Source organism: Fundulus heteroclitus, chromosome 15, assembly GCF_011125445.2.
Source record: "Fundulus heteroclitus isolate FHET01 chromosome 15, MU-UCD_Fhet_4.1, whole genome shotgun sequence".
Taxonomy (NCBI): domain Eukaryota; kingdom Metazoa; phylum Chordata; class Actinopteri; order Cyprinodontiformes; family Fundulidae; genus Fundulus; species Fundulus heteroclitus.
In genome coordinates this window covers 19,975,628-20,000,951 of record NC_046375.1, presented here as the reverse complement: position 1 = coordinate 20,000,951, position 25,324 = coordinate 19,975,628, and the positions used below count along the sequence as shown (strand labels likewise).

At 41.0% G+C, this 25,324-nt stretch overlaps 1 protein-coding gene across 1 annotated transcript in view; it reads left to right on the top strand.

Moving 5' to 3' along the window:
• The window catches only part of atad2b (ATPase family AAA domain containing 2B), a 94,737-nt gene that overhangs the window by 69,135 nt on the left and 278 nt on the right, over nucleotides 1-25,324 (top strand). Inside the window, exon 27 of the mRNA XM_012866682.3 lies at nucleotides 14,810-14,938. Coding sequence (XP_012722136.2) covers nucleotides 14,810-14,938 — 129 coding nt within the window. The remainder of the gene's footprint in view (nucleotides 1-14,809; nucleotides 14,939-25,324) is intronic.

Genomic DNA, 25,324 nt, shown 5'->3' with positions numbered 1-25,324 from the left:
ATAATGCATTGTATGACAGAGGAAGAAAATGTAAATATTTTACAACACAGCAAAAAGTATTTTGCAGTACTGGTTCTTTCTTTGGCCGGTCTAAAAACAGAGGTGTTGTAAGATAAGAAATTCCTTTATTGTCCCACAATGGGGAAATTCGGGCGTGACGGTGGCAAAGACACAGTTTATAGTAGTGAAAAAATCTAAAGTTGGTTCTAAAGCAGCAGAGGATGAGCTTTATCAGAAACCCAAAAATAAAAGTACTGATAATATAGCATACTCGGGTAGCGCGACCCATGTATGGAGGCCTTAGTCCTCGACGCGGTTGACCCGGGATCGACTCCGACCCGCGGTCCTTTGCCGCCTGTCTTCCCCCCTCTTCCTGTCAGTTTACTGTCAATAAAACACGTGCCACTAGAGCCGCAAAAAAAATATATATTTTATTGGAAAAAAAGAACGCCAGCCTTTTTACAGAACAGTATGAAATAATATGCAATATGATAGTACAGCAGCATTTTAAAGTAGCTAAGACGTGCACAAATGTACCTTCACATCTGAGAGACCGCGTAAACGATTCCTGATCAGATCAGAACCTGTGCGACTGCTAGCATGTTGTAAACAGCTATTGAGTCTATTGTGAACAGTAAAGATCATTAAAACCTAAAGGCAGCTGGGAAGAATGTCCTGCAGACCGCTCTCCTTAGAGCATCTGGGATGCAGCAGTCTGGCACTAAAAGACAACAGCTCCATGCATCCCAGGACAGAGCTGACCCTCCTGATAAGCTTACCCAGCCGCTTCCTCTCAGCTACAGATAAGCTGCTGCTCCAACAAACCAAACCATAAAAGATGACTGATGGCACCAACGAGTTAAAGAAGGTCTTCAGGAGTGCTCCTTGCACTGGAAAAGACCTCAGCCTCCTCAGCAGGTAGAGTGTTGTGACTCCAGTCCAGTTTATTGTTCAGGTGAACACAGAGGTACGTGTAAGAGTGATCTCAACATCAGTTCCCTGGATGTTCCCGTGTGTCAGTGAGGTGGGTCTGCGCCTTCAAAAGTCCACCACCAGCTGGTGGACGAGTCCGCTACTAGGTACCTACTACTGGGTTCAAGCTAGTTATGAACATTTTATCAGGACTCCAACAGTTTTATAAAATTGTTTGAAAGAAAAAAAAAAGTGGTCTAATGTGTCCTTTTGAAACCTATAGTAATGCTTTTAAAAAAAGACTTCTAATACCAAATCCTCCGAATAAACTATAGATATGAAATAAAATCCACTTGAGAGCTTAAATTTTAAACTTTAACCATAAATTATGGAGCTTGCTCTTTTCTTTGTTCATTAATATTAGAGATAGAACTGAGTGTGTTTTTAAAAAAATGCCGTGCGCACACACACGAGGAGCACGAAAGAAAGGCAGAAGCATGAACTGATCACTGGGTTTGAAGTGGAAATTCCTGCTTATGATTAATTGAGTCTTAAACTGTTTACACCACCAATATTTTAGCCTTTTAAAAACCCCAGTCCAAGCTTCAGCACCCTTTTTGCTTGATTTTAACCAGCTTCTGCTGTACCCAGCCAGCAATTTAAGACCCAACAGTGTGATTTATTGTAGCAATTCTGCCCCAACAATACGTTAGGGCAGAATTCTTCAAGAATCCAGATAACTTGATGATTTAAATTAATTTTGCTGTCTTGGTACTGCATGCTGTAGTGGTGTACTTACAGAAAATAACCCAACAGATAAAATATTCAACAAAATGAATTATAGAACAGATGAAATTTCAAAGTTACTGTCCCAGCTTATTAGTTCACATCCAGTTTTGAATTTGTAAAACCAATTAAAGCATTGAAGAGCAGGGGAGGTGTATCTACTAATAATGACAAACCTATTACAGGCATAAATAAAACATTTGCATGTGGAGCTTGTTTTTAGTTTAATACTGACAAATTAATGCTGAAGAAAAGGAATATCGCTTATGCTTTTATTAAAAATGAATGACGGTACATGCTTTGCTATTACCAATGTAAAATGTATTTTTAAAAGTTTCCTCATGGGATCTCGCATGTTGTGGCCAATTTCAGATCATTGATTTTATTAAGCGCTGAACTGTGGATACAATTTTTTTTAGCTGACTGAAACTCTCCTTTAGACCTGCAAATAATAGCAAAAATGCTTTTGTCCAATTTTTGTATAATTGGAAAATTCTCCCTCCTTAGTAAGAGTAAAATGTGAATGGTAAGATACAGAAGGGATTTCTTCCTACACTTACAACCCAACACAAGAATAACGGCATGTTTCTTTTACTTTGTTACGGGCCAAGTTGTAGCTCAAACGTATGTTGAACGCCTCAACATGCCGAAGCAGAACATCCCTCAAGATGCCAGGAAATGACAAGAATTCAGACTAAATAACAAGTATTTCTAGCTTAACATTTGAGGGGATTAGCTCTAATTTGTTTTAGATGTTAGATCATTAATTATTCATTATTTGTAATTATAGAGCAACCTTTCTGTGATCACTCATTGATTTAACATCGTTGCATCTTGTGTACGAGTGAGCAGTTGGTGTTACACAGCTCTGCAGTCAAAGACAAAATCAAGATATGGAGAGACATAAAACTGTCTTTAGCATTTTTATTAGCTATATGCACAGTAAGGATCCTTTACTTTTAGACATTGTCTCTAGGACGATTCCCAGTGGAACAAGGGATATCCCTTTAACTTTGAGATTTACAAAAGGTTGCCAACATTTCCATATTTCCAGAAGACAAATTCTTTTCAGCATCTCACGTCCCTCGGTAACAAAATCCACTTTGAAGAGCACCGCGTGTTCTTATGTCTGATGCATTTGCTGACTAGGAAAAAGATTGAATTTTTAGATTTATTTTTGATTGCTGTCACCAGACAATTTTTATTTCGAGCTCTTTATAAGCGATACTTTCAAGAGTAGGCCAGTTGTGAAGAAAGTAAATATATTCCTTGATTAGGAATAGTCTTTTAAATTTTTTGAGACGTGGGACTAAAGGTGTGGAAGTGGACTCACGGGGGACCCGCCTCGGGTTCCTTTCCATGCACAGGTTTCTCACGGTGCCTCTCAGATGGATAACTCCACACCTCCTAAGCTTATTCTGCCGGTTCCTCTTCATCCTACTTTGATTCCAGCGTCTGTCAACCTCATCTGGGGTTAAACCGTCGACCGTCCGCGTGTCTTGAATTTATTGGGGATCCAATTTACCAGAGCAGGGTATTTTGCCCATCTCTCCATCAACAGGTGTTGTTCTTTAAATAAATAAATAAATAAATGCAAAGAAACAAGGCTATGACTCAAACATGAGCAACTGTCGGCTCCGCCAGATCCGCTCGCTCGTCCCGCGAAGCGCTCAAGTAACTGGGAGCATCTCGCTGGTACTTTGCACTGTCACGCTAGGGTCCCACCTAATACCCCAAGTGTAAATTGGAGCCTCGGCTCAGTGAGCTCCCTTGACAGCACTTCCCACTGATCAGATGTGGGGGTTAGTTTTTGAGAGCTCTGTGTAGTGTAATTGGTGTAAAAGAAGTGTTCCTCTGACATGTGCTTAGTCCTCCCCTGCATGCTCCGAAGTGACATCCAGCTATCAAGCCATTATCTAGTGGCTCTTACACATGTCCTGTGAAGAAGCTGGGGACCATGGGGGGGGGGGGGGGGGCCTAGCTCGTCTTCGCGGAGTCTGAATTTATCTTTCAATCTGATTGACAGGCTTTTTAGTTGGCTTAATCTTTGTTCTTCAACTGGCTGCCCCTATGAGCAGCCACACACAGCACTAATCTGGGGGCTTATTTGTTAGCATGGGAAAGAAGGGATATATCTTAAAGAAGCAGATTGTGAATACTGTGGACTGTGAATAATTGCCTTTTTCTTCCCAGGCTTATGGAACAAATTGAATTTCCGGTGCACAGGATGAGAGTCACCATTTAAGCAGATATTTCTTGGCAGGACTGGAACTGGCGCGCTGCCCGATTTGTGTTGGGGTCTGCAGCGAGAGGCACACTGCGCGTTTTTTTTTTTTTTTTTTTTTCTTTCCTCCTCAGCTGTATTCATTGATTGTAGAGAGGGCTCATTATTCCTGACTTTTAACTAGATTGAAGAGACTCTGAAATACAGTGCCTCGCAAAAGAATTCAGACTCCTTGCACGTTTTTACATTCGTCACGTTAAGACCGCGTACTTAAAAGTCTTTTGTTGGTATTTCTTGCTGTAGACCGACACAAAGTTTTATGTGATGTAAAATGGACAGCAAATAGTGCATGGTTATCAACAATTTTGCATATAAAAATCAGAAAAGAGTGGCGTGTGTTCGTATTCGGCCACCAGGCAATACTTCACCCAACCTCCTTTTACTCCAGCTATGGCTACAAGTCTTAGAGGGTCCGTCTCCACCAGCTTTGGACGATTACCGATGGATATTTCTGCCCGTTCTTTGCTAAGAAGGCACAAACTCAGTCAGATTCAATGGGAACGAGTCTGTCCAGCGAATTTATGTCTGGACTTTGACTAGGCCATTCTGTTTACATGAACAAGCTCTGATCTAAACCATTCAGGCTGTAGGTTTCCGGTTGTTCTCCTTGAATTTGAACCTCTGTCCCAGTTTGGTGGGAGCAGTGGCCTAGTGGTTATGCAGCTGGGCGTCTGCGTCTTGGAGCGGCTGCAAAGGTCGCCGGTCCAAAACTAGGTCTGTCACTGTGGATCCTTGAGCAAGACCCTTGGCCACAGATTGTTCCCCCGTGAACCACTTAGTGCCAGCAGCGCACTGCTCTCTAAGGGATGGGTCAAATGCAGAGACACATTTCTCCTATGTGAGACTATAAAGGGAAATATTTGCATTATTGTATTTATTCGGCTGCTTTTAATGGGTTTTCCTCATGGATTGCATTTCTCACCACCCATCTTCTCATCATGTCTGGCCAGCTTCCCTTACCTTGCTGTGGAAGAGCAGGGATGTGTGGTGTGCAGTGTTAGTTTTCTACCACACAAAGGGTTTTTGCTTGTTGGCCAAAAAGTTGCATTTTGATTTAATCTAACCAGAACCAAAATGTGTGGACACATTGTGAGAAGAGATGTGCAGATCTCTGTAGTTTCTCCAGAGTCATCATGGGCCCCTTGGCTGCTTCTCTGTTTAATGTCCTGCCCCTGTAAAGGGGGCTGAATACAAATCGTACAATACTCCAAACCAAAATAATCCTATATCATTGTTTATCCACCAGGTCATGTGTTGGCCTATCAGGAAAAAAACCTATAAAACACATGGAAATTTGTAGATAAAATGTAGAAAAGGTAAAAGGGGTGTCGATACTATCTGGAGCTGAATGCAATCAGAGAGGGATGAGTACAGACCCGACTCTCAAATCCTGCATTACTTTGTTTGCGCCCAGCCTTTTTAGAGGCACGGTGCCGTTATTTGCTCTCATTCACTTAGTAAAATCAGGTTTTGTTACTGCCAGTTGCACTGAAATGATGCCTGATGCTGTCTGGATCAAAATGAATTCCTCAGCATGAATAAATGGATCCCGGGGCTTGTTTCCCCTGCCTCCTCAAACTGTCTCTCATTCTCAGCTGTTTTCTTTCATCAGGCTTCAGACACTTGTCCACAGATGGGCTTGGAGAAGTGGTGCTGAGGATTGCAGATGAGAATTCAGAAACAAGATATCCAATCTGGGACCAGCTATTTTTTTTCTTCTTCTTCCCCTGCATCCTACACACACACACACACACAGACAGGCACAGAGTATGATGGTTTTATGCAGAAAAAAGGTGTTTCTGGTTGCTGGCACAGTATGAAGTCCTTTGGCTTGATGCGTAGCTTTTAAAGCACGTCAGGATTTCCTGTCTTAGAGAGGCCCGTCAGCAAAAAAAAGGTGCTATTTCAGTTTGTCATCTTGTTTCATTTTTAGCTCTAATGACAGCAGGGGCCCCTCCGGCAGAGTGGCCAAGCCACATGTCTGTTCAAAGGAAAACGGCATAATAGTAGTGCTGGACTGTGGCTTGGTTGTCAATAAAATAGCATTTGAAGTGCTTCTTTTCATTGCATTCATTCTCACTGATGTGGTTTTGCTCACAGTGTGTTATAGCTAGGTGTGTCGTTGCATCTTGCTAAATATATAGTACAATATAAACATAGAAATGATATTTCTGTCATTCTTGTTTCTTTGTCCTTTCCCCTAAGCTACAGTTTGATTTATTATACCCTTTTCAACAACACTTGCACCTCGTGAGTCTTGTTCCATTTCCTTCTATATAATCTTAAGATTTGGGACCCCTGATTGCACAGCTCATGAAAATGGTATTTTAAATGCTTGGCTTCACTTTAGTCGACCTAATGGTGACGAACAGTCAAGGATTGTTCAGTTGCGCAGCGTGGAAGCAAACACTTTGTAAAGCAGTCGGGCTGCCAGAAAGGCAGAGTCGGGGGGGGGGGGCAATAGTGTTGCCAAGTTGCTTTTACATTTAATGCTTAAATGACAGGATGAAGGGTTATTGGCTTACAGTTATTACCTTCTGGTCGCTTTTGTCTTTCATTGATCAAGCAATTGTATTTTGATAATGATTAAAAAAAGTAGATCACGTTCATCAAACACAAAACTCATTACCTCATCGATCCACATCCTTTAAACTAGGGAGATATTGGGAACCGGTAAATGTAATGGGATGATTTTTTTTTTTTTTTATATATATATACTTGAAACGCCAAACTACAATCTTTTGCCAGTCAGCGAATGCGTCATCCCTGAAGCCATCAGGTTGCTGTAACAACACTCTGTAGTGTGTGCTCTGTTATTGAGGGGAGGAGACTCACTCAGAGTATCAGCGAGGTATTTAAAATGAAGAGGAAGCACCTATAGGAGGTTATTGTAGAGGAAACTGTATTTTCTACTGCCCATTAAGGCCGTGAGTGAGAGCAAGACTTTTTCCCAGATAATTGAACCTCTCTCTGTTGAGGAACATGCCTGATTTGTAAATGGTAGCTGTCTTTTGGAAATCTCAGAGGCCAGGATCTCCATTCCCCAGGGAACACGCTCGGAAAGTCTGTTTCTGTAACGCCAGCATTGCTTCCAGCACTGTTCACCGGGACAAGATGCTAAAGCCAGACTAAAATGTCAACACTAATCGTTTTATCTCTTTTTAAAACTGTAAAATCCAGCTTTACAGATATTCTCTCCCTCACGCTGTCATAATTTACTATGATTGCTCTTATATATTAAATATTAGTGTTCTAGATTTGGTCATTTGGAGGTCAAATTTTTTTCTAAAGCGGAAAATCAGAAATGATCCAAAAAAAAAAAAAAACTCTGATTGGTGGATCTATACTTTAAACATTTACTTCTAGTACATTGAGCCAGTCCGCCAGATTTGACATCTCTTGCCTTTTTGTTCTGCTTTTATCTTTTATATTCCAGGAGCATATAATCAAAATGCACGCGCTGTGAGCAAGGCTTATTGCATGGTCAGCATGCTTCAAAACAACACTTTTCACACTGCAGCACAAATACATATTACACGGATTGCATTGCGCATGTGAGGAGCAAAACCAGAACCTCATCCTTTTTGAACCGATGATATCTTGAATATTGCATTTCTGTCTTCATCCTTCTCATTGAAAATCTTGTTTTTGGCCCTTTTTTGGTACCTTATTAGATTCTTCCAGAAGGCAAAAGCAAAGTTATTGCTTATTTTCTTGGTTGACACTATATTTTTCCCTTGCAGAATAGGTTTAAGATATGGTATTATCCATGTTTGATTTGTAGGGCTGAACTTTCTATAAATGTTTTAAAGGGGTAAAAGTACTGAGCTCCCCTTTATTTAAGTATGATTATGTGCTAAGCTGGATAGCTGGATAAACTTCGTCAGTCAGATTAGTTCTTCAGCCCAGGTCGTCTTCCCTAAATCTAATATCCAAATGCGTCTGTAAAGGCTCTTATTAAACGCGGATTGACTTCTGGATTATTTCCAAGGGAAATAATCTAGATGGGTTTGATTCATCCCATCCCCAAGAAACCTGCTGCAAGTCTCTCAGCTCTCCATTGATCAAGAGTAACTCCTTTTATTGATCTTTGTGCCGCAGTGACTATGATAACATTTCAATTTATTATTTAATTCCATATATTTTTCATTTGACCTTTTTTCTCTCCCGAGTTCCACCGCTTTCGTTTCTTCAGTGTCTCAGGCAGTGAAATAAGCCTTAGACCTGATAAACGCATAAAAACATGCTGCTGTACAAGTTCACATATTTAACTACTGATGCACATTTCCCTTCATAATGGATCGTAAAACCTTTCACAAAAGACCAGAGTTCAAAATCAATCAGGTGTTTTTAGACGTCTGATGGAATAAGAGTGTCCTCTGTTTTTACTTTTATTTTTAAAGCACCATCAGCGCTGCATTACCAGGGCGACCAAGTCTCCAGTAAATTACACTATTTCCTCCTGTTGGCTTTTTCTATCACTAATCGCCACCCATCATGTACCACCTCCGGCCCGTGGACCCCTCTGTATTTTACGGCAACAAAAATAAAAACCCGGGATCATTTATAATTCATTCATTTGGTTGTGCTTCAGATGGGGAGTGAAAAAAAAAAAGAGGAAAACAGGAAGAAGGCGTGGAATTGTGCTCTCCGAGGCAGATATCGAAAGCTTAATAGTGTCCCTGGTGACAGAAACTGTTGGGTTTCAAACCCCCTACTGCCTGCTAACCCTTTTCTCTCAGCCTGTGTTGAGGAAGACTCCCCCACTCTTACACACACACACTGTTCTGTGTAGCCAGAAACACATTCAGTGATCAAAGCAGGCCCTCTGCTATATCACAGTCGGCTCCAGTCTTCATGCATGATTGTTCACAGCTTGTTTGTTTAACAGAAGCTTTGTGTGCAGCGCGATAAAACTTAGACAGCATCACGGCAACGCTTTCCACATTTCACAAGTGCCGAGTAAATTACTGTCTCTTCTCAAAACCATCAAGTTGTTGTGAATTTATCAAACCCGTTTTATGAGCGTAGGAGAGCTTGGTTTACCCCGGTAGTTAAGATGTAGTGATTTATACACTTCTTGTTCACATTTTGTCATAACCACAAACTAAAATATACTTTTAATAGGATCGTGTGTGGTCAACCAACATTAAATAGTGCATTGTTGTGCAGCCAAATATGAAAAGTGTGGCATGTCCTGTATTCACTCCCCCTTTACTCTGATGCCCCTAACAGAATCCACTTGACCGTAATTTAATATTTCTGTAAATGCTGCTGTCCTGTAAAGGGTTTCTGGGGTTTGTTGGAGAAGTTAAGTTGAGCAAACAGCATGATAATTAATGAACAAACCATAGCGTTCACAGATCATTTCCATTTCAAAAATACATTATTAATCCTAAAGAGAAATTAATTGTTGTTATAACTCATATTATGCAGGTTTCTTCAAAGAGTTGTAGATGCTAATGGCTGCAGGCAGGAAGGATCTCCTGTAGGGGTCTGTCCTACAGCGATTCTGGAGAAACCGCTGACTGTAGACAGTCTGATGAAGAGGATGCTCAGGGTTGTTGTCCCGACTGTTCTTCTTTTTTATTAAAAATCCCTCTCTAAGATTCAAGGGAGAAAAGTTGTAGAGTTACATATATAAGCGATAGTCAAAGCTTTGAGCTTCTCAGTAAGCACTGTTCAGCCCATCGTCAGAGAATGGTAATATTATAAACACCACTGCAAGCCTACCGAGATATGGTTGTCTTGGTAGACAGGAAATCTGAGCAGAACTTTATAAATGTTCTCCTTTATGCAGGGTCCTCAGCAGGATGTTGTTGTTCTTTTTTTCAGAGTAACGGCGGACAGCTGGTGGGGGAGCTGTTCGTCAAGCTAATAACAGCTAGCGATAGCTTATGTTCCTCGGAAGGTTTATAGCTGCGGCTGATGCACGTTCAAGAGCTTTACTGACCTTTCTACGTTGTTCTCAAACATCCGTACTGACCGTTATGCTCACTGAGTGCAACGGTCCAGTTTCACCGCAATCTTGACAACTTTCAAATGCGCTGGTGAGAACTCTGTTTATGGAAGAGTGGCAAGAAGAAAGCAATAAGTTATTAGTTTACCACAAAAGGGACACCGACATTGGAAGAATATTGCTCTCATTTGAATGAAACCATAATTGAAGTTTTAGGCCCACATTCCAAATCTAATGTTTGTCTGAAAACAAACACCGCACATCACATCGACCAACAGTGAAACACAAGTGGCAGAAGCATGATGTGGTATTTTACTTCAGCAGGGCAGAGGAAGTTGGTCAGAGTTGATGGGAATAAATACAGAACACTCCTGGATGGAAACCTTTTTTGGAAGTTGCAGAAAGTTTAAGACTGGGACAGAGGTCCATCTCCCAGTAGGACAGAGGCTCTAAACATACAGCCAGAGCTGCGATGGATTGTTTTAGAAGGTCGATCAACAAAGTACTGAGTAGAGATGCACTGATTGCCAATACCGAGCCGCTGTTACCTTACTGTTACAGTTTGTGGTGTTGAATTTACCAACTTTATTACCAACCCTTGCAATTTTTGTGTAGCAGACATTGCATGTTGCGGTCGGACTTGTTGGCGTATCGAGTTTGAAATATTTCCAAATAACCAACTTGGCTCGGTCCGCCGTTTGCTCCATGATGCTCTGTGTTTGCTCATCGCTAGCTGCTGCGTGCGCTCTGCGTGAAGACATAACCGGCATTGCAAACATAGAATTGAAGTAGCTAGATGGCTGTAACTGTGTTGCTGTGCATGATATTAATAAAAAAAAAATAATATGACTGGATCGGCGTCATTCATCCCAAATCTGATTCAGCTAATCAGTCAATATCGGAGCCGATATGCATCTATAGTACTGAGTGACTCGGAAGGGCCAAAGTACAAGTCGATAACCAGGTTTGCTATCCTATCCTATTCAATTTTATACTATTTTGTGGGTCTATCGCATTAAAATTCATTGTTTGGGGTGGTGATGTGACAAAATGTGAAATGGTTTGATATCAATACTCTTGCAAAGCTCCATTTAACACCATCCTACTTTATTCTCTTCTACTAGAGCCACCTCCCACCCTCTATCTGTGGTCTAAAGACACACGGGAATAGAGATGTGAGGAAAGATGGGGGGGACAATAGTGAAGGAAGTTTAGAGGGCTGAGGTTAAATGGCCCATGTCAGTAGTAGTCTTTAACGCAAGGGATTACTGGCCTTTTGTGTGCTGCGAGCTCACTCAGTCACTGAGCCTGTGTAAGACACGCTCTCACACCATTTACCACACACTGACGGCAACATCCCGATCAAGCCAGCAAAGGCTGGGAAGTAAACTGCTGCAATCAGCGTTGTACCAGGAGAGAAGAAAGGGAGGGGATGGACAGGGGCGGAGGAAAAGAAAAATGCCAACACGAAGAAAGAGAAAAGGCAAATACGCTGGAAGCAAAGGTTTTTGTTGTTCAGAAGTGTTGAGATGGGATTGAAAATGAGTTGAGGAGAGGCTCGGTTACACACCGAGTATAGCTTGAGGTGAGGACTTGCATTACAGAGCAAAAAGGGGTCGTCTCTATATCATAGTGAAACGTGATGAACATGGAGAGGAATGCAGCGGTTTGTTGCACCAAGGGAAGGCTGGAAAACCACTTTTCTTTCTCATTGTGAGATGGAATTGAAATGAAGCTAATTGGAGCTTTTAGGCATGGCTAAAAAGGCATTTCGCAGTGATTTTGTGTCGCTATTTTATGAACTCTCATCGCTGCGTTGAATTGATCGAAGCAACGAAGCCATTTGACACAGAAGCAAAAAACAGACACTAGTAAAACATATTCAGTGTCTAACAATGGAGCGGCATTTCTTTAGGTAACCGAGGTGGCATTGTTACTTAGCTGAAATCCTGAATGAGGTTTTTGAGTAAGCCCTTGTCCTTTTATGTGTAGCTATTATTTGTCTAGAAAAGTAATTTTATTAGAAAGCTGAATTGGAGGTTTTCAGGTCAAAATCTGGTTTATTTTTTTTCTACCACGTATGTTTTAAAGGTATTATGCGTTGAGTCCTGTTTTCTAGCTTTTGGGTTCAAGTGGATAACAGGCTTTGCTCCTCTTTTCTATTAAATGTTTAAATTCTGCTGTAATCTGATGTTATGCATGCTAAAGCTAAAGTTATTTAGGCAGCTGATGCGCCTCGTCCAAGTCGCAGGTGGGATCTAACCTCAGCTTGGGGAACTGCTCAGTACGGGTGCAGCACAGCAGTATAAAATACTTCAAACCTAATGCTAGGTTTCACTTTTTATAACTTACTTTGAACAGAACATAACACTCACCAGACCCCCAAATAATAAACTACCTAGTTGCAGAGGAGGTTCTGAGGTTGTATTTATCTGCGCTTAATTAGGTGTTAACATTAAAAAAAATAATAATTTCACAGATGTTCATTCAGTTTGAGCTAATTAGAGCCCGACAGGCCATACTTCCAATGAAAATTATATATATAAAAATAAAATAAAATCCCAATGTTATTTCTCATTTAATAATAGCGAAAGCCAAAACAAAAGGGAGTGCATGTTTTAATTAATTTTTGGCTTCAAAGTCTTAGAACACTGAATGCAGGACAGAGTAGCATGTTCATTTTAGTTCTTCGTTGTTGTTAATTAGAGATGCATCAATCAAGCAAGTAAATTCTCTGTTGATCAGCTGATCAACAGAAACATAAACCACTACCATGTAGTTTGCCCTTTTTTTAAGTTTATTAAAAAATCCAATAAAGGTATGGATCTGATGGACAGATGGATATATTTTAATTTTCTGTTGAGATGAAAACTTTTATGTTAATGTAAAAACCTGCAACACATTTTTTTTTTTTTTTTTTTTTTTTTTTACCTTTAGTGTAAATAGTCCTCAAAGGAAAGCAGGAAAGGGTAACAACATCCTGCTTGGTGTTAATTCCACAAACTGGCTGTAAAATGCAGTTGTGCTTGTAACGCCAGTGTTCAATGCTGTTAAACCATCATATAGCCGTTTGATGTGCACTCAGACAGCAATAATGGCGTGTCTGTGCCTCCTCATTTGATTCATTTATAACTAATCCATATACTGTTACACTCTTAAGATCTGGGGTCAGCGGTGTTTACAACTCCAAGAGCCATTTCGGCCTTCAGAGTCTCGAAAGTTACATGGGCCGTCAGAAAAAGATGAGATTATTTTCCTAAGTACAGACAAAAAAATTCCTCTCTACAAGAAAGTACCCATATTTCATTTCTGTTAGGTTTCAATCAAAGGAAAACATCAAACTTTTACAAAAAGGGGAAAAAATACATTTTATTTTCTCCAAATATATATATGGAGACTTTTACTTCTTCTTTTTTTTTATACAGAAAAGCTGAAAAAGTATTTTCCAATGTTGTCTTTCTGTTGGGGGCAGTGCTATGCAAATTAATGTGCAGAAAAACCTTTCAAATTTAGATTAATTAAATTAACATTTTCAAACAAGCCTTCGTTTTTATTTATTTTATTTTTTTTGGCCAAAGTAACCATGAGCCGTCATGGAGGGTGTAAAGAGCCATGTGTGACTCAGGAGCCATCGGGTATCAGAATTGCTGATTCAGGTTTTTAAAAAGCACGAGAACTTATCAAAAGCAGTGCCATCAGAGACTATCATGACGACGAGTAACAATCCTCTTATTGCTGATCTCCCTAAATACTTGTAGACTGGCCAGTTAAATCAGGGGAAACAATCAGCATGGCTGCAGCTAATAAAGGCAAACACTTAGCCTGTTTTCTTTTTTTTTTTTTTCCTTGTGTTCCCTCAGACATGACATTGTGGTAATGTTGCATTTATAATGTCTCAGCCGTTCTATTTTAAGCTGGGATTTGCTTCTGCATGCTAATGTTGAGTTGCTAACAGCTGTAAGGCTCGGTCCGCTTAAAACTCGACTGCTGTCAGAACGGTTTGTGCTCAGAAATTAAGAAGAAAAGGAAAGCAAGGGATTGTTTGTTTAGGCCAAATCTCTGGTTAAAGGGGGATTAGAAGTTTCTCTTGGTGCTTGCTCATATTTTGACTTCAATCAAGGCACTGTTATTTAATCACAAATCATTGTTAGATGAAGTTCAGTGATTAATACACTGAGTTTTCTCCCCCCCCCCCCCACCACCACTATTCACTGTAATTACCTCTCACATGTTCAGTGATGAAAGGCCCTGACAAACACGCGTGTCTTATTAATTCCAGTATCGCCTTGATTTTTGCCTTAAACACGTGGGTCAGTGTCTGTCTGGAGTTTAAAAGACACACAAACACACACACACACGCACGCAAGTTTGTTGCCGGAGCGGCTTCCCTGTTTGCCTGGCGCCAGGGGTGATAACATTAATTATTGTGCCTTTGCAGCCTCAGCCCTTGCATTCTGATGAGCCCCGCGTTTGACTAAACCTGCACAGAGTCACTGACTTTGACTTGGGTAAAATGTGAAGAACAGGTCAATTAGAAGAGCCTTCGACTGCTCCGAACGGTTTAATTAAAGTAGCGGTGAAATGTAAACTTGGTTCTAATTATGATTAGCTTTAATTAGCTGTCACTCTGATCTTAATTGCCTTTGAATACTTCTGACTTCTAAATGCCGCATCTCCAAGCGCCAGCCGGCGCGCTCGGCTTTACGTGCCGGGTCGCACCGCCGCGTACGACTGCCTATTTGTGTCTCTCGTTAGCGTTTCTCGCCGTGCACGCAGCAATAATGCATGGTATATATTTATCAGCTGTTATGTTTTGGGCCGTTCAAAACGTTGATGTGTTCATGTCTGTCTTCCTCCCCCCTCCAAAGGTTCTGCTGGATATGGTGGTAAAGAAGAGTGAGGGCTACACGGTGGAGCAGCTGGAGAGACTCTACTCCCTCCTCAGCCAGTGTGTCTACCAGCACCGCCGAGAGTACGACAAGACCCGGCTTGTGGAGGTCAGGAACGCACTTAACCGGTCCGGTGCTCGGATATCTTTGCCAACACGTTAAATGCACACTGCTGGCCTCGTTTATCGGCATCTCCCGTTTTAAAGATGCGTAAAAAGCTTTATAATAAGTTGATCTGTTTGTGCAGCTGAATATAATCTCTGGGGAAAATGAAAATCTTTAAACATGATTGCAGTGTTTAGTGGGGAAAATCGTGTGTGAACAAATTATTCTTTTAGACGAAATTAAAATCGTCTAAACTTTGGATGACCCCCCCCCGCCCCCACTCCCCTTTTTGCTAATTATATTTTCTGAATGTAATAACATAAATATTCACAAACATAAGGTGGATGAAAAACGCTAAATCAGTGGAAGCCTTGCAACGAGACGGTCCCATCTTGGGGTAATTAGGAGATAAAGACACCCGACGTGTGTTGCTTATGTCCAGTCTACTATGTAATATTACTTTTTCCTCATTGCAACATTCCAAAACCTTTTTTTAGGGTTAGGGTTGCGATCCTGGACGCTCATGGACAATGACTTTATCGGTGCAATTCATGCCACGAATGAGACACGCGTCTTTGGATGCGTCAAGACTGAGTCACAGACGGATGTAACTGAGAGAATCGGACAATATTTCAAAATAAAAACATCGTTAGAAATCAGATAATAAATAAAACACAAATAATGTAAGTCATTTATACTTTCTGAGGCCCGGTATCTACCCAATGAGCCACTGACTGATACCAGCCCGGGGGTCAGAACCACTGGTATAGATTATCCGGAGTTTTGGGACCTTTTTCACACTCTCTTCTCTGCAGTTCACTGAGACAGCCATAAAAGAAGGTGGATTAGGTGTCTGGCAAACTATGCATATAAACAGGGAGGTCCCTGTTTATATGCATGTTTTTTTTATCTACTTAAGACAAAATGACACATTTTCAGTTGTGGTACAAAAAAAATCCATCAGATTTCAAAGAATAGATGATTATGTGCACTCCAAAGAGTTTAGCAGGACTTTTGAAAGAGAGAGCGGCCCACAGCACCATATATCTCCCACCATAGGTGCTGTTCCTTAATTTTTCTTTTTTACTACAGCCTCACAAGGGCTGTTTGTTGCTCAAAAGCTGTTTTTGTCCCAAATGAGCCAAGCAGTTTCAGTTTAGGTCCCAGTAGTGTTTAGAAAATGCCTCATGTTTACATTTGTGATGGTAGGAGTGTTTCTGGGCCCAATCCTTTGCAACCAGTTGTCATGTATAAAATGTCAATGTCTTTGTATGAAGACTTGGTGTTACCAGAACCTCTACACCGCAGTTCTCTCTGTGTTTAACGTCCTCAACCATCATATTATTATATCATACTTATGGATTACCAATCAGTGATTCCTTAAAACCCAGACTGACCTAAATAAAAGTTACATTTATTCAAAAAGGATTGTGATGGGCACCAGCAAACATGTCTAATTAAATGAAACATTTAATTTTAGATTATCCTTTTTACTGCTTTCTACACCTCTTTACCCATGACTTCTCCAAACGACGCTGTGTATTTTACATATTGGCAGTCATATGTGAATTAGTTGGGTTTTTTACACATTACTTTTAACACTTGTGGAGCACATGTTTAACAGGGGTGTCAATAAATGTAAGGCATGATTCAACTCCGTATTTTCTGTATTCTGCTAAATAATCAGCTTGACACGTCTGCAGGTTATCAAATAGGCCACAGTTGTGTGTGTGTGTGTATTTAATTTATATACTTCCACATTTAACGTCAGTAGGGGCTCAATGAGTGTGACTTATTGTAATGATAAAGAATGTCTTTAAGCATTTATTACAAGACACAATGAAGGACGCGGTGACCTCATGAACTAGTTTGTTTGGAAGCTCCGCAGTTTGCTTGTTGCCATCTTTGTCTTTTTAAAGACACAAGTGATCATTTTTAGGGTAAGACGTGGAGTTGAAGAGTAATGCTTGAAAGCTGATTAGACAAAGGTACTCATCTCTGAGGGCTGCCGGCACACTCATCACAAGGAGTAAATCCTGCTAATGACACCATAATGACTTGTAAAAGAGAAAAAAATGTTGACTCCCCCCCCACCCTCCCTCCTCCCCCTTTTTATGAAAATCTATTAGAGCTCGAGTTATTTTGTAGCCAGTGACTTCACCATTACACTGTGTTATTTCACTGTGAGATGTTTTTTTTTTTTTTTCCTCAGCTTTGCCTCTGGCAGCAGCACATTATGCGTTATGGGCAGATATTATGAGCCGCTCTGATGTTAATTTTCTTTCCCCTGTACATTAGTCTGATGTAACCTGTGATCAGACGGACCCTTCTTTTGATCGGTGCTGCCGAGTTTTAGAGGAAGAAACATATAAGATGAAAGAACATTTAGCTGGATGCAAAAAAAAAAAAAAAAAAGAGCGGCAGGGTCTCTGTGCAGTCTGGAGAAGTAGAATATTATTCCTGTCTGGATTAGAATAATAAAAAAAAGTAAAGAAATACTGGAAATACAAACATTCTCCCGTACTTCAATAAGTGTTGCTTTGTTTAGAACTTCTGTCTCCTCAGCAGCCTTCCCGTCCCTTATCTGTCCGTCTCTTTGGTTTATCAGCCTCTCTGCAGTGAGTGGACTGACTTGTATGAGCGATATTTTTTTTTTTCCTTCACTCATACCACGACTGAAAGTGCAACATCAACATGCGGCGGATGAGAAGCAAAAATGGAGGACGCAGCTTTGACATCCCCGTCCGTCCAGCCATCCCTGCACTCGTTCATCTATTGTGTGTCTTTCCACTCATACCTCCAGTTATATGGATGACCTTTTTCAGATAAATGGCATTAAAATCAGAGTGAGGATTCCGGAGCGGTATTGAGTTTTGACATGAAAAAACGCGCAGGAACCACGCAATGAATACTGAGAGAAGAAGATGCGCAAGACGGGGCTAGATGGAGACAGATGACTCGCTGTGGCGATCCGTTTTAAAGGGAAAAGCTGACAGAAGAATATGTTTGTGGGTTTCCAACATGTCTTGTTGACGTGCACGTGAGTATTTTCTAGGTAAATTCGAGAGGCTGCTTTGGTTGCGAGGCCTTCATAAACGACGTCTGAGAAGACACATCCCTGTTGTAGGAGTTTAGCTGCAGACACGGCGAGATATAAGCCGACGCAAAAAACAAGACGACTGCGATCGTGACAGAAAACAGGATGCGAATCCTCTGTGGAAGTGGAGGCGAGCAGTAACGGCATCAGTGCAGCCCACATCAGGTTGAAACGGAGGAGTTTTCTGTATCAGTGGTTTTTCTCGGCCCCAGAAGAAGTCCTTAACGAGGACAGCAGAAACTCTAAATGAGGGCGTGTAAAAGGTTGTGCTTGGTGACGGTGATACAGACACATAGCGGCGAGACGGCAACTGTAATCCAAAACGATTCATCACGGCTCGCCAGAGTGCACGCCGCGCAAAGCTCAGCCTGTTTGGCAAATCACTTTTTTTTTTTTTCTGTCTCTCAAAATTTGACTCGCCGAAGACGATTTTAGAGAATATAAAATATACAGTGAGAAGAAAACTCCTGCCACAGTACGCCCTCCTCCGAAAAAAGCCAAGCGGTCCTCTAATACAGACGACCTCTTCTTCTTATTTACCGCTAATATCTTTTGACAGTCTTCTTTATGGAGGTGACTGCTGCGTAGCTTCCCAGAAACCCCATCTGGTCATCTGCTGCTGCTGCCGCTGCAGAATGTCAGAGCAGACAGGGGGCCAGGAATGGCGGCGTCGTGGCGTTGGTAGCCAGGGCTGGTTGTCAGGATGTCAGAGCCGGGAAGCAGCAGAGAGAGGGAGCGAGCAGTCAGCCAGGTGGTGCCGCCTGTCGACAGGCCCGCTGGAGGAGGAGGAGGAGGAAGAGGAGGGGAGGGGGGGTGCACGTCTGGGTTCATCTCATGCTGCCAGCCTAAATTGGTGTTTGGAGAGCAGAAATGTCAGCTCATCTGGCACGTGTTTTGTTTGCCAGTGTTTCCAACAGGCAGCTTGACTCCACAGCGGGTCATCTCCTTGTAAACTCCCCAGAGAGTGAGGGGGGGGGGGGGGGGGGGGAAAGCGCGCACAAGGAGCTCATACCGGCTACGGCGTCAGCAGCTACCTCCGCTTTATGTAGCGCTGTTGTAGCAAGGCGCCGGATTTGTGTGTAAATTGTAGAGCTAAGTGAAATGGAGCATGTCCATACATTTGTCTCCTCTACTTGCTGCCGTCGTCCTCTGGGTACGGTTCGTCTGTCTTCAGAGAAGGTCGACCTTTCAGCAGATGGAGGGAGCTGCGGCCCTTCTTGCAGCTAAAGCCAGGGGGAACCGTGTCGTCTCTGGACTCCACAGTGACCCAGCTATGCTTTTATCTGCACGTTCTGGTTCAGATCCACCCAGACTAGGCCTTAGATTCTTCCCCCCGTTTCAGACAGCACTCGATAGGAGCTTTGGACCTTTTTAACCTGGATCTGTGCAGAGCCACAGCTCAACATAATGGACTCTAAATCAACTGAATCCATCCACGCGTCCAATAGAAACTTCTGTAAATTCTTTTACATTTATACACTAAAAATGGACCGAGAGCTCTGCGAATGTTTGTCCGTAGCGGCATGACATTTGAACATTAAAATGTAGGTTAAAATCTAAATAGTTACCATGTCCCTATTTAACAACAAGGCTGGAGAACAATTAAGCTTCGATCCAGGCCCACTGAAAAGCCTGAGTGTTTTATGACACTATTCGTATGTGTTATGAACATTTACACAAAGGGAAAACCTTCATAAAATAGAAAACTCTGTTTTTCCATTTGCGAGCGAACACAATGCCATTTTTCTTTTCGTGGGAGCTGTTGTCTGGCTTGTGAAAGAACACCTTTTGTGCTGGAATAACACACGAGATTGCCATCTTTCAGCACTTTGTGTTTTACTGCAGAGGTGGTGGTGGTGGTGGGGGGTGGAACAAAACATTTGCGCTGTTGGGTTTGTCATTGCTAACCAACCGGACACACACAGCTGTTGGAAACTGGATCTGGGAAATGAAAATCAGCTTCTCTGATGGAGATGGATGAGACGACTTCAAACGAAATTGGTGCACTTTAGTAATTTAACACCGGCGTCACAAATGGATGATGTGTTAAGATTACCAAGTGTGTTTGTGCCAGATGTCTTTTTATTACGTTGTATTAATAAAATGTCACAAATCTAATATGTTACCCGTGGAGCTATTTAGCAGGAAGCTAATCTTGCCGAGATCTTCCTCCATATTACAGAGAAACGCCTCTGGCCTGACCATATCAGCAGTCAGTCGCTGTTAAATACACCAGATCAAGGTATTTAAACTTCTTCAATCTTCTAGATCCTCCCGGCTCAATGCAAAAACATTTTTTTTTACTTGAACCATTAGGCTCCTGCAGTGGTTCCCTGAAACCTGCTCTGAAATGATCTATTCGTGCACAATTTATGTCTAATTGTTGAAGATGGTGCACAGAAAGGTGCCATCAGTGTCTATCAAAGGGATCATAAACGTTGAGTACGTTGTTGACCTAAAAGGATAAAGATTTGTGTGCAGGATAAATGCCTCCACACAAATTTTGAAGCCCATTTCACATTTACATTTTCCATACACGTGTACGTAAATGTTGCACATTTATGGGGTAGCATGACTGTCAATATAAACATATGCGTAGGTGTCTGTATCTGTAAATGTAAGTCAATAAACGTGAATAAATTTAAGGCTTTGTATTTGTTTCTGGTCGTCAACAGCGACAAAACATCTGATGTTTCGTCTGTGAGAATACAAGTTTAGAAGTTACTAAGTTACAACTTTGCAACATTACAAGTGCTAATCACAAATTTACGAGTACGGATCTACAACCCCTGATGAAGCTGTTTTACACTCCTTATCTGGACAATTAGTACGTACAAACTTTTTAATCATTAACTTTTTTTTTTATTTTTTAATGTTTTGAAAGCTATAATGAGAAAAGAAAAACACTATAACCCTTGTTCGTTGCCTGTTTGTTTGTCTTTCTTATGTGTACTCTAAGCTGGAGTGGCCAAAAAGAAATGTCACCACAGTAACACGCAGTGACAATATTAAATCTTTAACATTTGGTAGCGGTAATGTTCCTGAAAGTTTTTCACCAACCGCCATTAAAGAAGATGATGAAGAAAACAGCACTTGCATTCTCACAGATGAAACATCTGTTGTCAAACATACGGCTGAGTTGACTAGGTACAGATCCAAATCTTAAATGTATTCATGTTTATTAACTTACATTTACAAATTCTGCCACCTATGCATACGTTTATTTAGACAGTTATCTTACCCCATACATATTGGACGTTTGGTATGAGCTTGCTAGTATTAAATTAGTTTTAAGTAGCCAGACTCATTTACTGCTCAAACCAGGCCTAGAATTTCCTCTGAGTATTATGTTCTGACTCTGTTTCGATTTGCGGGGGTTTTCTGATCCCTGTTTGGACCAGTTAACGTTTATGAAATATGACGGGTTATGACCCTCAATAAATCAAAAATGACCCCAACTAACATGCAGCCGGCATGACATTTATGCGAGTCAGATAACCACGTGTCTTTACGCTAGACCACGAGCAGACTGCAGATTGTGATCTGCAATTTGTTTTCGACTCGTGGTTGGCCTGGAATGTTCCAACGGCTCCTTTTCATACAAATTGTCTACCCTTTTGGATATACTTCTACTGGGCTTGAGCAGTTTGTCATCAGAGCTACACGGTCATGTGTCCAGGTCAAGTAGAAACCCCCCCCAACTCAGTCCTATAATGCAACCGTCTGGTCGTCCAGAGGAGTGTGTGCCGCTAGACTGTAGAGGCGGTACAGCCCCAACCCTGCAGGCTGATAAACTTTAGATCTGCAAAGCAGTGAGGAGCTCATTAGCATCTTGGTGTGGTTGTACAGTGATAAATGGGAGGATAAAAATCACAGATGCTTAAAGCCTACATGTGCCTAAAACATCGGATGTGCTTAATGACCCGTAGCCTTTAGATTTTTCTAAATAAGTCATATTTCATGCAGTCGTGCATCAATTCCACCTGTTATTGCCCCGTTATCTTTTACAATCTGTGTGACCTGCTGTTGATAGCTGTGCGTAAGACAGAATCACCGTGGGCTTAATCCATGTAATGAAAAAGGAAGACCGTAAACATGCCGCTTTATATTTAGTTTTATACCGAGGATGGTTTGTCTGTTGGTTTCGAACAAGGCAGAGAATTTATGTTCCTTAGATTATTGGGATTTGATAACTCAGACCTCAGTGTAAGCTGCAGTTTGTGCAACATAGCAGAAGTCAAACAGTGGGCTAAAGCTCTGGGGATAAACACGGATGTTAAATGCTTGTATTAGTATGCTGGCTGTGCTTTGTGGTCGGGGCATGTTTCAGGTGTTAAGTTTGTCTCTTAGTTCTCAGTCGGGACTATTTGTAGAGTGACACAGACCTGCTGGCTCTTCACCACTAACATTTAACTCAATACTGCATCTTTAATTGGGTAAACAAATGACATAATGACTTGAATTAATAGATTTAACAACTTCCACTGCTTTGTCTTTATCTTTTCATTAGAAGATTTTGCATTATGAGTAGCAGAGAAGAGAAAAAAAGAAAAGGGGGAAAAAAGAAAAAAACAATTTACAGTGCTGGTCATGAGTTTTTTACACAATAATTGTTATAAACTTCACTAACTTTGGACTATTAATGATATGTTTGGGTTGTTCCTTGTTCAGGTTAGAAGGAAGATACAACACCGTTTAAAAAAAGGTAGAAATGAGTTTTCAGGTTTAGATTTATGGACGATTTTCTTTTTTTATGGATTTTTCAAAACTACATGATACCATTGCACAGACACACAAGCAATGTTTTGATGTTTGTTACTCATTTTGTAACCTTTAAAAAGGTTCTGGCATCATTTTGTTTAGATATTTGTCCAACATTCAAAAATGTTTATTTAGGGCTGGGCAATAAATATCGAGTTTTCTTAGAGATATAAGAGACAATATTGTTTATATTGAGATGGTCTGTGTTGTTATAATTATGCTTTTTTGTATTCCAGCAGGTTATTTTTCAGAGGTTTCTCATATTTAACTACAGCTGTTTGTTAAAAATGTGTAACATTTGGGATGAAGCTTTGATTCAGAGATGCCTTTTTATAACTACTTTATGAAAAGAAAAACATATCGAGATTAATATGGTATATCGGCATTCAGCCTAAAAATATCGAAACTCCTAAAGATTTAATTTTGAAAAGTCGAGAATTTTTTTAATTCATTTATTTATTTAATTGTTTTTGCCAATGTACTCTACGGTGCTTCCATGAAACATTTTACTATATCAGTCCCGAAAGGGGAAATTGTTTTGGTAATAGCATTCAATGATGAATTATGTTTGGGAAAATATAGTGTCAAATTACTCCAAAGACGAAACTTTTTATCCTAAGACAAAGAACTTTATTCATTTACTTATTTCTTTAAGTTTGTGTACAGTCACACAAGTCAAGTGAATCCTGTTCTTAGACGTGTAACACAACATTTTGTTATATTTTCATTATTTTTATGGAGGGGCCTGGTATCTTGTTTTATCAGCTTGTTTTAAAGCACATAAGTTTCAATTTGAATTCAGGTCAACTCAGAGATGAGATTAATGAAATAAAATACATTTTTAAAAATTATTTCAGCAATTTGTTTTCATGACACAAAAGGGAAGAAAATCGTTTAATCGGATCTGTTTTAAAAAATCTGAGATTTTATTTTTAAGCCATATCGGCCAGCTTTATGTTCATTTAATGAAAAGGATCCCTGGTGTGGAAGAGGTCTGGTTAAAAATGGAAAACATTTCATAATATTGAGGTCAGGGCCCTTCCAGCTGCTGGATGTTGGCCTCCCTTAGCTCTAACGTTGATGATTGAACGGGCAGCCAACCCGAAGGACTTCCAGTTGTTTTAGTAAAAGTTGAGGAGTTTAGAGATGCTTCTCTGTGCGTCAGTGAGGCAGCAGTGAAATCGACCTACAGCATGATGCAACACCCACCATACCTCACAGTTGCTTCTGTGTTCTGTGTTTAAAAACCTCACTTTAACTCCTCTACACACTCTTATTACCGCTGTGGCAAATCCGCTCAACCTCTGCCCTCTCTGACAGCAAAACATTTCTTCAGAAAGTAAATGATTCTTCCCTGTCGGCAACTGCAAATTCTAATTGATTTAATTAATATCTTTTTTTTTTGCAGCCTTGCAGTCAGGAATAGCCCTCCCAAAACTCCGACCTCAACCCTGTCAAATCTGTGGGTGTCATGCAGAAATGCTAAAAATGCGCCTAGTAACAACACAGCCAAGAAAATGGTCACACCTTCACCCTATTACACCAAAACTTGTGGATGTGTGGCTAAGATGCAGCTTGTTAGGGGGGCATTTACCCATAATTTTGGCAAGGCAGAATGTATATTTGACTGTAGGATTCAGATATGTGGCCTGTATGTATAATTCTGACCTGGTCCGGATTGGAGAAAATACTCGATTCAGATTTATTCACCCGCTGGTGCTTTAAAACGTCATTTCAGTCATATAGTCAGGGAAAAAAGAATGGTTGAAATGTATCATTAAAAGATGCCTGCCCTTCATGCAGCTGATGAGTGGATGTGGACGTCTGACCAGAGCCGTGCTGGATACCTGGCCTAACACGCCGATAACATCGGCTGTGTTTTCATAAAGCCGTTTCAGCACCATCCCCCTCCCAACTTCTGTCTCGGATGGAAAAAATAATTTTGAATTTGTTTACATAACAGAAATTACAGGCATTAAAAACTCATCAGCCCAGGCCTTTGGAGAGCATGCCTATAGTTGTGTGTACCTCAAGTCATTCTCCAGCCTCCACAGGGAGGCGTGTGCAGTTTAAAAGTTTCCAATAAAGAACACCCCCCGCCCCCCCTCTCTGAAAAAGTTTACTGTCTTCAGATGTTTAAAATTGCTTTTTGCTGAAAAGTTGATCGTTGTGGTTTTTTTTATTTATTTTTTTATTTAACTTTTGCTGAAATTGATATCTGGTAGGGGCGTCTGTCGCGCCGATCAGCCATTCAGATTAGAGAACACACGCAGCATAACATCTTCAAGGCATTAATCATGGTCTATTGCAGCCTAACATCCATCTCTCTTCCTCTGGCTCCGCTCAGATGTAGTCAGTGTCAAACTCCGCTGTTTTCACGCTGAGAGAAATCGCCCGTCTTACTCCGGCGCGGCTTTTGCTCCACTTTACATCATTTATCATGGTGAAAGCTGTTGTTTGCTGTGGGAAATTTCCAAGTAATATCGAAACCGCGGTCGCAAAGACGCCTTGTACACACATCCAATTTTGCT